The sequence below is a fragment of the Chrysochloris asiatica genome, unplaced genomic scaffold (genome assembly GCF_000296735.1).
Source record: "Chrysochloris asiatica unplaced genomic scaffold, ChrAsi1.0 scaffold00059, whole genome shotgun sequence".
In the NCBI taxonomy this organism is placed as follows: Eukaryota; Metazoa; Chordata; class Mammalia; order Afrosoricida; family Chrysochloridae; genus Chrysochloris; species Chrysochloris asiatica.
Window position 1 is genome coordinate 11,065,400 of NW_006408577.1, and position 15,995 is coordinate 11,081,394.

Sequence of the window (15,995 nt, forward strand, 5' to 3'; positions counted from 1 at the left end):
AGCCTCTTCTGAATATGACTTGAACCTCTGGAAGTTCTCTGTCAATATATACTTGCAGCTGTTTCTGTATTACTTTTAGTAAATCTTTACTGTCATGGGATATTGTCCAAGGATTTCCGCATTCCTTTGTGTCACCTCTCTTTGGAATGGGCACAAATAGGGATCTTTTTCAATCAGTTGGCCAGATAGTTGTCTTCCAAATTTCTTGCCTCCTATGCTGACTTACTTTCTTGAATCATTTAAATTTTTATTTCATCTATTCCTGTTGTCTTGTTCTTTGCCAATTCCTTCAATGTACCTTGGAATTCTTCCTTCAGTATCATGCGCTCTTAATCATATGCTACCTCTTGAAATGGTTGAACATCAACCATTTCCTTTTGGTACAATGACTCTGTGTGTTCCTTTCATCTTCTTTTGATGCTTTCTGCATCATTCAATAATTTGCCCAGAGAATCCTTCAATAATGAAAGTCAAGGCTTGATTTTTTTTTCTTCTTTAGTTCCCCCAGCATGAGAAATGCTGAGCATGTTCTTCCCTTTTGGGTTTCTGACTCCATGTTTTTGTTATTAAAGCTATTTTGTTGATGTTGATTTTAATTAGACCATTTTAAAAAAATCTCTGGTATTACACTAGCTCTTTCCCCAATTGTAGTCATCTGGATTTCATTGTGCCTCTGGTGTGGCACTGTGTGTTAATGTACTGTACTGCAAAGTTGGTTTGAACCATTAGTTCAGCGGTTCAAGATGACTTGTCACTCTTCAGAAACCCTATACAGAATTGTTATGGGTCAGAACCAACTCGATGGCACTTAAAAACAACATCATTGTACCTTTATGTTTTCTCTTTTTATATCTAACATTAGTGGTATCTTTACTCCTTTAATCAATGACATTATTTTCCTCAATCTCTTTACTATATCAATCCTGATAAGCCAATTGCTGTGACAGAATTTCTGGTTTTCTCTGACAGAGACACTTGTAGTATACAGAGTGATTAATGCTCTGGACTTGGATGCTATACATTTTTGGTATGGTTTGGCTTGCAGCATTGTTTTCATCTGGCAGTCACACTATTTATTGCCTTATTAGTTTAGAATGAGCTTTTGTTCCAATAAATCTTGGGCTCTTTCATATAAAGCTTTGCTAAGTTTGCATCTGACCTCATGAATCAATGCAGAATTTCACTTAAATTTTGGTTAAATTCCAGATTGTTTGAGGCCATTGATGCTGTTGTTAAGTACCATTGAGTTGGTTCCAACTCATAGTGACCCTGTATAGGGTTTCCGAGAAGTGGCTGATGAATTTGGGGCCATAGGACTTGGAATTATAGAAGACTGTTGCTCTCTTTCTGACTATTGTTTTTGTCGCAATATTTTTGTTGTTAAGTGCTGACGAGTTGGTTATGAGTCATAGCAGAAAGCCTCATTTTTCTCTTGAGGAACAGCTGGCGAGCATGAACTGTGGACCTTGTGGATCACAGTCCAATGCTTATCATGTTTAACCACCACATTCCCTTTATCACAATATAAAATATAATAAATAATATTCTGCTTTGTGATCCTAGTGCACAACTATAGGATAAGCACTGGACTGCTAGCTACAAGGCTGGTGGTTTCAACCAAAAAGCCATTCCTTAGAAAACCTATATAGGGTCATTATGAGGCAGAATTGACTGGACTGGCACTTCACAAGAATAGCAACAACATTCTTCTTCAAGTCTTGTGTTTCAGATATTTAATGAGCTAGGACATTTTGGCTTATTATATGCAAAATACAGAGGTTTTTTGTTGTTTTTTAATGGGAAGAGTCTAATTTATATTCATTTAAAATCTGCAGCAATGGCAGTTCCCAAATGGTAATTGAAAATTCATACATTATACAATGCAATTAGTTAGTTTCAAATGTACTGCAACTAGGAATCCAGGAAGATTTAGCTGAGGAAATTATGGAGTAGAATATGTATGAGAGATGAGCATATTTAAGCAGATTAGCAGGGAAGACAACAGGCAGACAAAACAGTATTAAGTACTAAGATAGGCAAATTAGTTTTGTAATACAGGAATTACAATAAAATAGTTTAAATAGCTGCAGTCAGGTTGACTCTAACTCTTGGTAACCCCATGTGTGTCAGAGTGGAACTGTAATCCATGAGTCTCAATGGTTAATTTTTAGAAAGTAGATACCCATGCCATTCTTCTGAAGTACCTTTGGGTGGACTCAGATCTACAGCCTTTTTGTTAGCAATTGACATGGTAACCATTTGAACCAGTGAGTTGCAATAAGGTAAAATTGCAAAATGAGGCATGGAAAAATATCTATAGTTTTTCTATATCTGTAAAAATACTGTTTAGGCTATAATGTGGAGAATTGACTGAAGAAAGGGTGAAAGTGAACGGTATTGAAACAGAAATCCAAAGAGAACAAGGTGGTGGTAATACAAGATCAAGGGAAGTAGACAGATTAGAGGGATTGCAGGAGGTAAAATCTACGAGGTATGAGGTTAGATTGATAAAACAAGGGAGAAGAAGGTGTCACAGATCACCCCTAAATTCTGATTAAGGCAGTTGGGTTGCTGGTGATGCTGTCTGCTAACATGGGTCACTCTAGAAGAAGACCAACTTTGGGTGAGGAAAGAGTAGTTATATTTTGAGATTCTTTTTAAACGATGAATTTCAAGAGCCATCAAAAGATCTTTAATCAAGTAATCCCCAAACTCTGGGAATGTAGACTAAATAAACTAAAAAAAAAAAAACATGGGAAGAGTTACAGTTGAAAATGTTCACTAGAATGTTTTGTATTAACAGAAAAAAAATGTATGCAATGTTAGTGTTGAAAATAGAAGAATTATATAAAAAAAACTTTACTAAAACTTTCAAATGAATATTTTTCAGTCATTTCAAGTGTTTGTTTGAAAACACTGTAGCAACATAGAAAATATATAAAATACTAAGTTATGAAAAAAAGGTAAAAATACTTTTCACTTGACAGACTGTGTCAGAACAAATGATTATTTTGTAAAATTGGAAAAATAGAAGATATTTATTGATAGGATATTAGAATTATAAGTGTTTTTTTATTTTAAAAATTGTTTGTATTATTTTATATTTAAAAAATATTCTCAATCTTCCAGCAACATAGAGATGTTATTATTTATCAAGCCTATATAGCTCTTTGTTTATAATTTAAGGATTGTAATTTTTACTGAAAATAGATAAATTTAAATATTGCCAATTTTTCTCCTAGAAGACTTGGCAAAACGGTCTTCAAATAACATTCATGATTTATATTTTTTACCTGTAGTATAGAAGCTGAGCTACTTAATCATAATTGTAAGGACATTATATTAAACAATATTTTAGCTAGTATAAGTGTAATGGATTATGAACTGGGCTGCTAACTGAAAGTTTAGCAGTTCAAATCTACCAGTTGCTCTGTGGGAGAAAGATGAGGCTTTCTGCTCCTGTAAAGACTTACAGCTTCAGAAACCCTCTATAGGGTCACTATGAATCAGCACCCACTCAGTAGCACACAACCAACCAATATTAATTTGTTGTTGTTGTTAGGTGCCATCGAGTTTGTACCGACTCATAGAAACCCTATGCACAGCAAAACAAAACACTGCCCAATCCTGGACCAACCTCACTACCATTGCCATGCTTGAGTCCATTGATACTAATTACACTCCAATTAATCCTTACTGTGCATTTGTGTGTGTGTGCAATACATATGTGTTGTTGTTAAGTGCTACTGGGTCAGTTCTGACTCTTATCTACCCTATATTGGGTTTCTAAGGAGTGACTGGTGACTTTGAACCACCGACCTTGTGATTCAAACCAACCTCACAGTCCAGTGCTTATCCTACAGCACCAAACCAGGACTCTAGTAAATATGTAATTTTCATTAACTACATATCTGACTTCTTGATTAATGCATAGATTTTGAAAACAGTTTATTGATGGATTCTTGAATATAAACTGGTACTCCTGATATGTGCCTAAAGTCCAACTATCTTACAATTTCTGGATTAGATTATTCTGATGGGGTACACATAGTTTTCTTACACAAAATTATTATAGTTCTTCAGCTGGTAATACTCTACAGTGGCCAATGACTATAACGATGATGCTGATAATGCTGCTGCTGGTGATCAAGAAGACAATATATAAAATATAGGTATTGTTAGTGCCGCATTTCATTCTACAATTAATGGTGATGACCAAAATTACAAGAACCATGTTAAGCCAATTGATAAAACAATGCATGCTTTGAAGCTGACTTTTCCATAAAATTTTTAATTACTTTGCTGATTGGTTAAATGAAGAAATAGAAGCTGGCTTTCAAGCTAAAAAGCACAAATGTACATTTCAGTAAAATTAGAAAATATATTTAAACCTTATTAATTGAACAGAACAAGGAGATACTGCATGATTTAAAATCAGGAAAGTGTGTGTCATGGTTGTATCCTTTCACCAAACATATTCAACCTGTATGCTAAGCAAATAATCCAGGGAGGTGGACTGTTTGAAGAAGACCACGGCATCAGGATTCTAAAAAAACTAATTAACAACCTGAGATAGGCATATGGACACCTTGCTTGCTGAAAACAAAGAGGACTTGAAGTACTTACTGATAAAGATCAAAGACAGCCTTCAATATAGATTAAAACTCATCATAAAGACAACAAAAATCTTCATAAATTAACCAATAGATAACATGACAATAAAGTGAGAAAATACTAAAATGGTCAAGGATTTCATTTTACTTGGATCCACAATCAACACTCTTGGAAGCAGCAGTCAAGAAAACAAAGGAACTGTTGCCTTGGGCAAATCTGCTGCAAAAGACCTCTTTAAAGTGTTGAAGAGCAAAGATGTCACTTTGAGGACTAAAGTGAGCCTGAGCAAACCATGGTATTTTCAATTGCCTCATATGAATAGGAAAGTTAGACAATGAATAAGGAAGACCACAAAAGAATAGATATATTTGCATTAGGAGGTTTGTGAAGAGTATTGAAAATACCATAAATTTCTGGAAAACAAAATAAAATAAATGTGCACTGGATATAGAGCCAGAATGCCCCTTTGTTGTTAAGTGCAGTGAAGTTGATTCTGACTCATAGCTACCCTATATAGGGTTTCCAAGGAGTGACTGGTGAGTTTGAAACACAGACCTTGTGATTCAAACCAACCCTTGGTCCAGTGCTTGATCCCACAGCACCACCCAAGGACTCTAGAATGCCCTTTAGGATAAAGGATTTTGAGACCACCTCACCTACTTTGGATATGTTATCAGGAAGAACTAGTACTTGGAAAATATCATACTTGGTAAAACAGAGGGTCAGTGAAAAAAAGAACAACGCTCAAAGGTGGACAGATACAGTGGCTGCAACAGTGGGTTCAAATATAACAGCAATTGTGAGATGGCATCAAATCAAGCAGTGTTTCATTCTGTTATGTACAGAGGCTCAATGAGTTGGAGTCAACTTGACGGCACCTAACACAACAAACCAGAAAAAAACCCTACCAGATTATATTCATATTATATTTTTAATAATGTATTTTGAATGTCATTGGTGTTTTCTTAAAGATTTCTGGTTTCTATAATTGCCATGTATAACTAATAGTAAATTGACCATGAAGTTGAAATTTCAACTAAGAACGTCTACAATAGTTGAAAGAAGGATCTCTGGTGGTGAAAGATTTAAGCGTTTGGCTGATGACCAAAAGGTTAGAGCTTTAAATCTACTAAAACCTGATGATCTACTCCCATAAAGATTACAGCCTAGCAAACAGATGGGGCAGCTCTGCTCTGTTATATGGGGTCATTATGAATCAAAAATCAACTTACTGGAACCTAACAACAACAACATGATACTTAACAAAGTTCCTGTGTGCACAAATGATTACATATTCAATGACTAGTCTAAAGACTGGTAGTGGAGTCCACCAAGAAGTATCTGTAAAGACAAGTTTGGTGATCTGCTGCTGCTAAGGCAAAGCTTTGGAAACCCTGTGAACTCATTCTACTCTGCATTCCTGGGGTCACCATGAGTTGGACTAGAATCCATTGCTACCTTGTGTGGCACCACTGGATACGCACAGGGCTGGTAACCATAAGGTTGGTGATTCCAACCCACCAGCTGCTTCTTGGAAACTTTATACAGGGTTGCTGTGAGTCAGAACCAACTCCACAGCACTTAACAACAACAGTTGTTAATTTCTAAACAAAGACATACAGCTTTCACTGGTGCTGGTCCAGTCTTATTACAAGAATTCATTTTACATATCTACTAATTTTTATAATATTAGATTCATCAACCTCTTCTCTACATGTTTGCAAAACCAAGATAAGTTTAAATTAACTTCAGCATTTACTATTAAGCATTATAAATCATCTGTATTTAGTGTATTTTACGAGCACAGGCTATAACATGCATATGATATTGCATTCACCAAGGCCTATTTGTAAAAATTTTTAAAGAATTTAAATGTACTTACTTGAAATAAAAGAATATGCCAAGTGAGATAAGTAGTGATGCAATAGATAATCCATGTCCAATTATAGTCAGGTAAAATAAATTCATTGCAGTCTGTAATTTGTATAAATAAAACACAACTTATTTGTATGGATAAAAATTAAAGCTCAATTCAACAGTATAAGTACTTAAAATATTATATGTGCAAATGCTCAAATTCAATTAAATATAGTAGATTTAAAAATAAATGACACAATAAATGACAATAACCTTACAATGAATGGCTTGTCAAATAATAAATACTTGATTTTATCTGCAGTGAAAACTATCCATGCAAATTACCATGTAGTTCATCAAAATTTATAAAATAATACACCCTTTTTATTTAAGAAATTAGGAGACATATGAAATGCATGAAATAATCATTTAGTTGGTGTGTTGTTGTTGTTAAGTACCATGGAGTCGATTCCGACCCATAGCGACTCTGTATAGGGTTTCCAAGGAGCAGCTGGTGAGCTTGAATCACCGACCTTGCAGTTCAAATGACTTCGAAGTCTGACACATTAGCCCACAGCGCCACACCAGGACTCCCTTCATTGGTTTAGGGTGCATAATATATAAAGCAAACATTTTATATTTTGGGAAACACTGACATTTTTACTCTGTCACTTGTTGTGCCTCATATCCAATGTTAATTGTGATTGAGTTCAGACCTAAATTCCAGATAAGGCTTTATTTGTGCCTGACTTTCTCTTATTTTTGACAAATGTGAGATTCAGATACAAATCTCAAGTAGTAACTTACAGATCCTATGAGTCCTGGTGTGGTTCTGTAGGATAAGCACTGGACCTCAAGGTCAGTTTGAACTACAAAGTTGGTGGTTCAAACTCATCAACCACTCCTCAGAAACCCTATACAGTCGGACCGAACTTGATGGCACTAACAACAACAAACACAATGACCTTTATAAATGATCTAGCTTCCTACTACTTTTTTAAATCTGTTATATTTTTGTCTGAATCTTATGTATTTGTAACTCAGAGTTTTGCTGTATAGTATTATAATACTTTTGAAATGCTTCACTGAAGGAAGTAGGGCATATATTAATAATAATAATTTCGTGACTTCCAATTTTCATCAAGCTCTTACTCTATGACAGGTGGTCTTCTTAGAATTTTCCTTATATTAAATCAATTCTTACGAAAACTTGAGAGTGGAATCTATTGTTATCCCCATTTTATACTTGAGCTGAACTAGAAACAGATTACATACTTGGTAAATGGGTAGAAACTTGTAGTCATACTATCAGAACTCACAGTTGTGAAACTGACAAAACAGCATACAAAATACCACACATGCATATATATGCACATGCAAATATACATAGATGTTTCGTACCAAATGTTTATCGTCTTAACAAACTAAGCTTAACTTTGACTTTAATTGTTGCTGTTAAGTGTCTTAGAGTTTGTTCTAACTCATAGTGACCCTGCATGGTGATAAAAGTGGGAATATAAGTAAAAGTAACTTTTGAAAAGCTTGTCAGAATGAGACTTCTTTGCTTCACAAGCTGACAGAACTGTTTAAATCCTACTGCACTAATCTTGTTTACTTGAGTAAAATTTCTGAAGGTCATTCTAGAAATTCAACTACAGATAAAAGGACTTTTTAAAATTTATTTTCTTATATTTTAGAATATGTTTTCTTTGCAAAGTTAATACCCCAATATTGAGACATTGACTTATATATGCTGTTGTACTATTACTTAACAGGCTAGCTTCCTCAGTATAATGATAGAATCCATAATAATGCTTTCAACAAAGTTGGGGTTTTTTTTTTTGTTGTTTGTTTGTTTTCCATTGTCATTCTCAAATTATCCTGTTAAAATTTCTTTAAAATGGAAAGGAACACAGGGTAAATTTTTTTCCAGTACTGTATTAGATAAGGAGTGGGTTAATGCGTGGGACTGAAAAAGTTGGTTTGAACTGAAGGTTGGCAGTACAAGCTCATCAGCTGCTCCTCGGAAACCCTATACAGGATCGCTATGAGTTGGAACTGACTTGACGGCACTTAACAACCACAACATATTAGAGAAATAACTTTTCAAACAGATAGTGCAAATTATATTTCACTCTCAATTTTTACCTACCTTCACTTTCTCCTGTGTGTTCAGAGTACACTGGGTATAATTTGTCCATGTTCTGTTGCTTTCTGGATGTCTAAACCAGTTTCCATCAGAGTTACAAATCTTTGTAACCTTTGCTTTATTTTTAAAATTTTAAAAGAAAAAAAAATTAAATGGAATGCTAGAAACATAATATAATTAACCAAGGGATTATTTAATAGATTTTAGGAGATGTATGTAAATTGTTGCTTTCACCTGAAGGGTCAAAGTCTTGAAAGTAATCAGGACAATGCTGCATAGATATAGTTCCTGCTGCTACATCATTCCAGCACCTCCATCCATCCCAGGTTCTATTGCAATAAAGTCCTTAAAAAAGAAAGTAAAATGTAAACTTAGTTAGGAATATCTAAGCACACCCTGAGTTACACATGAAGACATAAAGGTTTTAAGATGATTTTATGCTGATGTGTAATAAAGACATGCGCTGGACTTCAAAGACATTTGAACTGCAAGATCAGTGGTTCAAGTTCACCAGCTGCTGCTTGGAAACCCTACACAGGGTCGCTATGTGTCAGAACTGACTTGACAGAATTAACAACAACAACTGAAAATGAGGAGTACTGGTGTGGTGTTGCAGGATAATGCTTGGGACTGCAGAGTCAGTTTTAATTTCAAGGTAGAAGGTTCTAATCCAACAGTTGTTCCTCAGAAACTCTACACAAGGTCACTATGAGTCGGAACAGACTCGAGGACACTTAACAACAATAAATGAAAATGAGTCCTGGTATGGCACTGTAGGATAAGCATTGAATTTCTAACCAAAAGATTGGTGGTCCAAACCTACCAGCTGCTCCTCAGAAACCCTATATGAGATCACTATGAGTCCCAACCGACTCGAGGACATACAACAACAACTGAAAATGGAGACATCATTTAGAGTTTCTAGCAATTATTTGGATTTTTCAACCAGTAATTATTAAAATAATGAGCCCCAGTGGTCCAATGGCTAAAAAACATGACTGCTAAATGAGAACGGTCGGAAATTTGAACCCACTGGTATCTCCACAGGAGAAAGTTGTGGCAGTTTGCCTCCTTAAATATTAAAGTCTTGGAAACCATTATGAGGCATTTCTCCTCTGCACTATAGGCTCACTATGAGTAGATAGTACCTCACAGTGATCCTAACTCACAGGTGGCATTGGGTTTGGTTTGCATTTTATAACTATTCAATAAGGACTCTTGGCAGCACAACCATTCAGCACTCAACTATTAACTAAAAGGTGGGTGGCTGAATCCACCAGCAGAATTCAGGGAGAAAAGACTTGGTGAGTTGTTCTCAGAAAGGATGCAGTCACAAAACTCTATGGGACAGTTCTATTCTGCCCTAGGGCACCAGGGGTCAGAATCCATTTGATGGAACACAATTTATTAAAATAATTTCTAACTTAAGTTTAGGACTATTAGAAAAAAATACAAAACCTGAAAAAGAAAAACTATAAATGAACATTTCATTTTTTAAGGACATAAGTATATAAAGTCAGTATGAATTGCAAAGTCAGCAGTTCAAGCTCACCAGCTGCTTGTTGGAAACTCTATACAAGGTCACTATGGGTCGGAACTGGATCAATGGTACTTCATAACATACTAACTATGGTACTTAACAACAACATACTACTGGTAAACAAAACACCTTCGAATGTTACAAATGAATTTCAACTCTAGTTGGTTGAAAACACATTTCATTATAATGTAATAAACTGCAAAGACTGTTTCTCATTCTTAAAATAAATATTAAATGATATGTTTTGTTGTTGTTGTTAAGTGCCATTGAGTCAGTTCCAACTCATAGAGACCCTGTATAGGGTTTCCTAGGAGCAACTGGTAGGTTTGAACCACTAACCTTTAGGTTAGCAGTCCAGTGCTTTTCTTACAGGGCCACACCAGGACTACATTAAATTACATCAGAAGTGTTTGACAGGAACTTGAAACAATACTTCAATACTCACTATTTTAATTTTGTAAACTTAAAAGTACACTTCTTAGTATCTCAAATGTAACTAAAACTTAAATTTACTAAAATGCCAACCAAGAAACTTAATTGTGAAGGGATATTTATATAAATGTATATATATTTATAATAGTAGAAATTACTATTGGTTATTATTCCTACAAAAGTGGAATAGACTTTATATCCCAAAACAGAATGTCCATATGTGACTTATCAAATAAATTTTTAAGTCTGTGACTGTCTCATGGATGTTTGACTAAGTTCCCTGGTTCCTAGAATTTAATACATATTGAGTTCAGGCCTATACAGACACTACTTGAAAAAATCCAAGAAATATATTAACCAAAGTAGTATGGTGGTGGTGGTGGTGGTGTGTATCCTCAAATGGATTCCAAGTCATAGCAACCATCTATGACATGGTAGAACTGCACCATAGAGTTTCCTAAACTGGAATCTTTACTGGAGCAGATTTCTGGGTCTTTTATCCTGTGGAGCCACTGGTGGGTTTTAACATTTGACCTTTTGGTTCACAGCCAAGCACCAAGAACTTTTGGTTCATAGCCAAACACCACCAGGGCTCAAATCTATCTCACCAATTGTATGTGGAACAACTGAAAATAGAAATAGTATACATTTTCTTACAGCCTTAGAACAACTTATTCAACTCATTTCATTCCTTAGTTGAACAGGTTATCCAAAGGATATGATCACAATGCATTGGTGATAATTATATCTAAAATGTTAACATTCTCTGGCTACTATGAACTCTATAATCATAAATTTCAATCAAAGCTAGATAATTGACTATACCTTAAATTTAGACTATTTATTAGTGAATGAATGCATTGTGCTACATTTTTCAATTTATTTTTTATGAATGACAAAAACACTAAACATTTTTCCCAAAAGTTTTTCAATATTTTATTTTCCACCTTATTTTAAATTCTTGGAGTTGAATCAGAAAATATTTTTTGATAGGTAATTAATTCTATCTATCTAGTTTAGTTTAAATTTTAACTCTTAAAAATGTCTATGAAGAGGGAACAAATTTTTACAGCAAGGATCATTCCTACAGAGTAGACAGGGATGGGCAACTTGGACATTGGCTAACCAAAACAGAGGAACTACAAAGGCAAGAAGTGACTGGTTTACAAGCTTTCAAGAGGGAACCTAGATCCAGAGGGTGTGGAGGAAGATAGAATCTCCACTGAGTAGTATCCAATCGGTCTAGGTGGGGATGATGAAAGGAAATGTGGATAGGTCTCTTGAGATGCAATAGTGAATAATTGCTATCAGGACTGACTGTGAGGATTGGAAATGTAAATGTAGACATTTTGTAGCAAGGAGGGGGGTGATTAACTTTGCAGTCTAGGAGCGGAGGTCCCTAGGACCATCAAGGGAGAAGACCGGAGAGCAAGCGGGACTCTACCCAGAGAAGCAGTGATAACTGAGATGGAGGCAAAGACATGGAGAGATGGGACAGCTGGGGACTTTAGACACAGAGAAGGAGAGGGGTTGTGTGCTGATGATCAGGGGGCAGTCTTGTAAGGTATGCCCTTTGGATGGTTGATGATGCATGGAGGGGATTGTAACTATGCCAATGAAACAATATACGATAGGATGAATGTAAAACTAATGTTCTCCCATGTAAACTATCACATAATTCATAGTAAAACATTAAAAAAAATGATAATTGTAATTTTTTCAGTAAATCAGCTCATCTTTCCTGATTCGCCTTAGCCATAATGATTAACTAAATAGTCCATTAAAAAGTTTCTGGGGTCAAACAGATTTAGGAGACACTAAGTTAAAATAAGGACAGTTTGCTATTGCAGATTTGTTGGAGTATTTCAAATGCATTATAATACCTCAAGAAGAAGATGTGCTATGCAGTGATCCTAAATGTATTTGACTACAGAACTAGTTTTCTATGAAATCCTTATATACAGGGTCACTAAGAGTCTTAATCAACTTGATGGCACGTAGCAACATCAAACTAATGCCACAGTTTTAAACGGAGTAATTTAAGAATCAGGATCTATTGATACAGAATTTAATTTAAATATTTTAATTGATATTCATAAATCTAGAATTTAATTAAAATATTTTAATTACTAGGTAATACACTACATAATTACTTAACCTCAGATAACCTGCTATTATCTGGACTATGTTAAAAACACCAGAAAAACTAGTATTTAACGTACATATAATCATAGACGTTACATACTCAGAATGCTTTAATAGAATAGTTTTCTTTTAAGAATATGTCAAATGTATTTAAACATTAGTCACATTTACCTTCAGTTTGTTGAATGGGGTCTTGCATAATTTTTTGGTAACATTCATATTGAGCTGTCATGATCTTATTTCTAGTAACACCTAAATGAATTATAAGGTCTTCGTTCACTGGAATCTCTTCTGATTCTGCTACGACAAGAATCTAAGGGGTTCAAACACAAAGAAAACTTCATGAGTGTAAAAATGTCTTTTTTTAAATATTGTGTCACAGTGGAAAGCAGCAAATGTCTGGCGTGTTGGATTGGTAAACTGGCTATCTGGGCAAATCCTTAGTTTGTAGTGTTTACTACTCATTTTCATGGTATAAATATTCCCATCATGTCCAATTTCTAGCTACCAACAAGACCTCACTAGTGGTGCAGTTGGGAATCTGAGTAAGCCTGTGAGAGCTGACTGGAGCACATCTATAAATGTGTGTTCTGGGATGCAGACAGAAATGTATTAAAAGCCCACCTCTACTTCATTACCTGCTCTGTGAATGTAGGCAAGATACTTCATCTCCCTAAGCCTCTACTTTGATATTGTAAAGTGGTATAAAATGGCATGAATATAAAAAAAGAAAGTGTCTTCAGGCACACTGTAATGCTCTGAAAATTATTACCATTTTGTCATGAAATTTTGACAACCAAAATAATGGCAAGTTCATTTATTTTACTTATCAATACATTTTTGTGCTCTTTTGTTTTAATAGCACAGTTTCATTGTGCTACTAAGTATCATCTCTACCTTAATTTTTATGAAATTTTTCCTGCTTTGTAACATGAAGCCTGTATAAACCTTTCATCAAACTAACTTCTTATTCATGTTTGCACTATTTATTTCCATTTTTATCTTTCATAAGCAGTTTCCTTTCTATTCTTATTTTCCCTCTCTTAATGTTCTGCTTTCTATCAGGAAATTGGACATGGTAAAGTGTGAATGTAATATTTCCTCACAGAGTGGCACCATTCAACTTTCATCATCAGGTCACCAGCATTTAATTCTTCCACATTTTGGTTTTAATTTCCAAAGAAAAGATTTATGCACTGGTCATGTTATATAGGTAATAAATGAAAATTCACAGAAGCAAGAAAATTGATATTTAAAAATGCAACTCTTGTTCTCAGGAGAAACTTATAGAATTGCAAACATTCAATATGATCATTATTCTGACTTGAAATACTCAGACTTACACACTGTCTGTGAAAAAGTATAACAGAAATGGTCACAATACTTTAAATTACAATAATCAAATTGATAATCAGTTACAGAACTATCTTTGTGAAATCAATGTTGGCCTCCATAGCTCATTGGCAGCCTCAGTGGAGGGCTTGAGTCGAAGAAACAGGAGTTCTGTTTCTTGAATTCTAGTTTATTTACTCAAGATAACATCTAGAAAGTGCAGAATTTAAACTTAGTTCCAACCCTTGAGAATGTTTTCAAATACAAATGCTGACAGAAATCTAGTCTAGTTTTCTTCTTTAGGTTCTCTGTATTTTTCTTGAGTTTCTTTGTTGGAAGCTTTGGGGCTTTTAAATTAAAATTACTTGCTAGTACAAGGTTAGATAATATTATATTTTTCAGTTTCTCATACTTATAATGAAATAAGCACTATTTTAATGAGACAGAAACATATAAATAAAACCATTTTACAACTAAAAATAAAACAAAATATGTAAGTCCTATGGTATGGCACGGTAGGATCAGCACTGCCTGTGAACCACAAGGTGGTTAGTTCAAACCCACCAGCTTCTCCTCAGAAAATCGATAGCAGGTTGTTATGAGTAAGAACCAACCCGACTGCACTTAACAATGACAACATGCCCCCCCTAGTATAACAATTGTTTTTCAGTCATCTTTTATCTACCATCCACCCCTGGTCCCACACTCCCAGCATATACATGTAGAGATGTGAGCAAGGTATGAGTGTCTGCCTAAAAACTCACTCAAAAACACATGTCTCAAGCTTATCAACAATGCCTGCCAAAACATGGTTATTTAACAAATAGTTAAATGGATGAAGGAATTAAATGAAAACACTGTGCATGGTTCTGAATTGACTTTAAGTCAATATATCTAAATCAGTAGAACCAAAGAAAAGTCAGTAGAACAAAGTCTGATCTTTTATTAACATAAATCAAATTTGGCAAGTCTGGCTGAAGATATTTTATCTATTATGTATGATTATTGCACCTTGACTTTCTGTATTCTGATCCCTACTGCCCTCCCCCCATCCTATAGCGCTTGTAGAAGTGCTTTAAGTTATAGAACTTAAAGCACTGACTGTAAAGAATAAAGTATAGCTTCATTGATTGCATTTTAAAATGTCGTTTATTGGACTTCTGGCAAGATGGTGGACTAGGCAGAAGTTCTACACAGACCATCTACAATAAAGATAGGAGAGACCAAATGAAACAGACACAGATGAAATTTCTAGAACCCTGAACTTCAGAGGAAAGGTTAGAGAACCGGACTAAGTGCATGATTGGAGGAGAAGCTGAGCAGGGACTGAGAGAGAGGGAGACTGACTGATGAATGGCCAGCCAGATGTGACACAATTACCTTGGGAGCAGCTTTGGCAACATATTGTGACCTGGCCAGCAGATTCACACATGAGACAGGACAGGAAACATTCCTTATTTTCCTCCACATTTCCCAGTCATCCACTCCCAGCTCAGACTCTGCTCTCCAGGTGTTCAGAGCCACATGATCTGGAGCCACACTAATGTGAGGCCAGGGTCAGCTGTGCCATTTTGGGGCAGCACTTTGGTGGCTTGATTAAGGAAGGCTCGTCTCCAGACCTTTCAAACCCACAGAACCACCAGACCAGCATCTAACGAACATCTTGCCCCAGCTGCTCTGTGGATCTCAGAAGCACTGAAACCACCTCCATGAAGAACCTCCACAAACTCATTCTGGATTGGGTGTCCTGAACATAGATAAAAGGTCTATAGGAACTCCATCTAAGGCCTGGCACTATGCTGTCACACCCCTCCCACATTCATCCCTTCAGCTCCTTGGCTTGCAGGAGCCCCACAGAATTTTATCCTTTCAAGATCCATTAGCTACACTGTCTTTGTGTTTTTGTTTTAGGGTTTGTTTTGTGGG

General features: G+C 35.4%; 1 protein-coding gene across 1 annotated transcript in view; it reads right to left on the reverse strand.

Moving 5' to 3' along the window:
- The window catches only part of CALCRL (calcitonin receptor-like), a 57,895-nt gene that overhangs the window by 37,966 nt on the left and 3,934 nt on the right, over positions 1–15,995 (reverse strand). Inside the window, exons 2-5 of the mRNA XM_006864031.1 lie at positions 12,909–13,050; positions 8,855–8,965; positions 8,624–8,736; positions 6,497–6,588 (exon numbers count right to left, since the gene is read on the reverse strand). Coding sequence (XP_006864093.1) covers positions 6,497–6,588; positions 8,624–8,736; positions 8,855–8,965; positions 12,909–13,050 — 458 coding nt within the window. The remainder of the gene's footprint in view (positions 1–6,496; positions 6,589–8,623; positions 8,737–8,854; positions 8,966–12,908; positions 13,051–15,995) is intronic.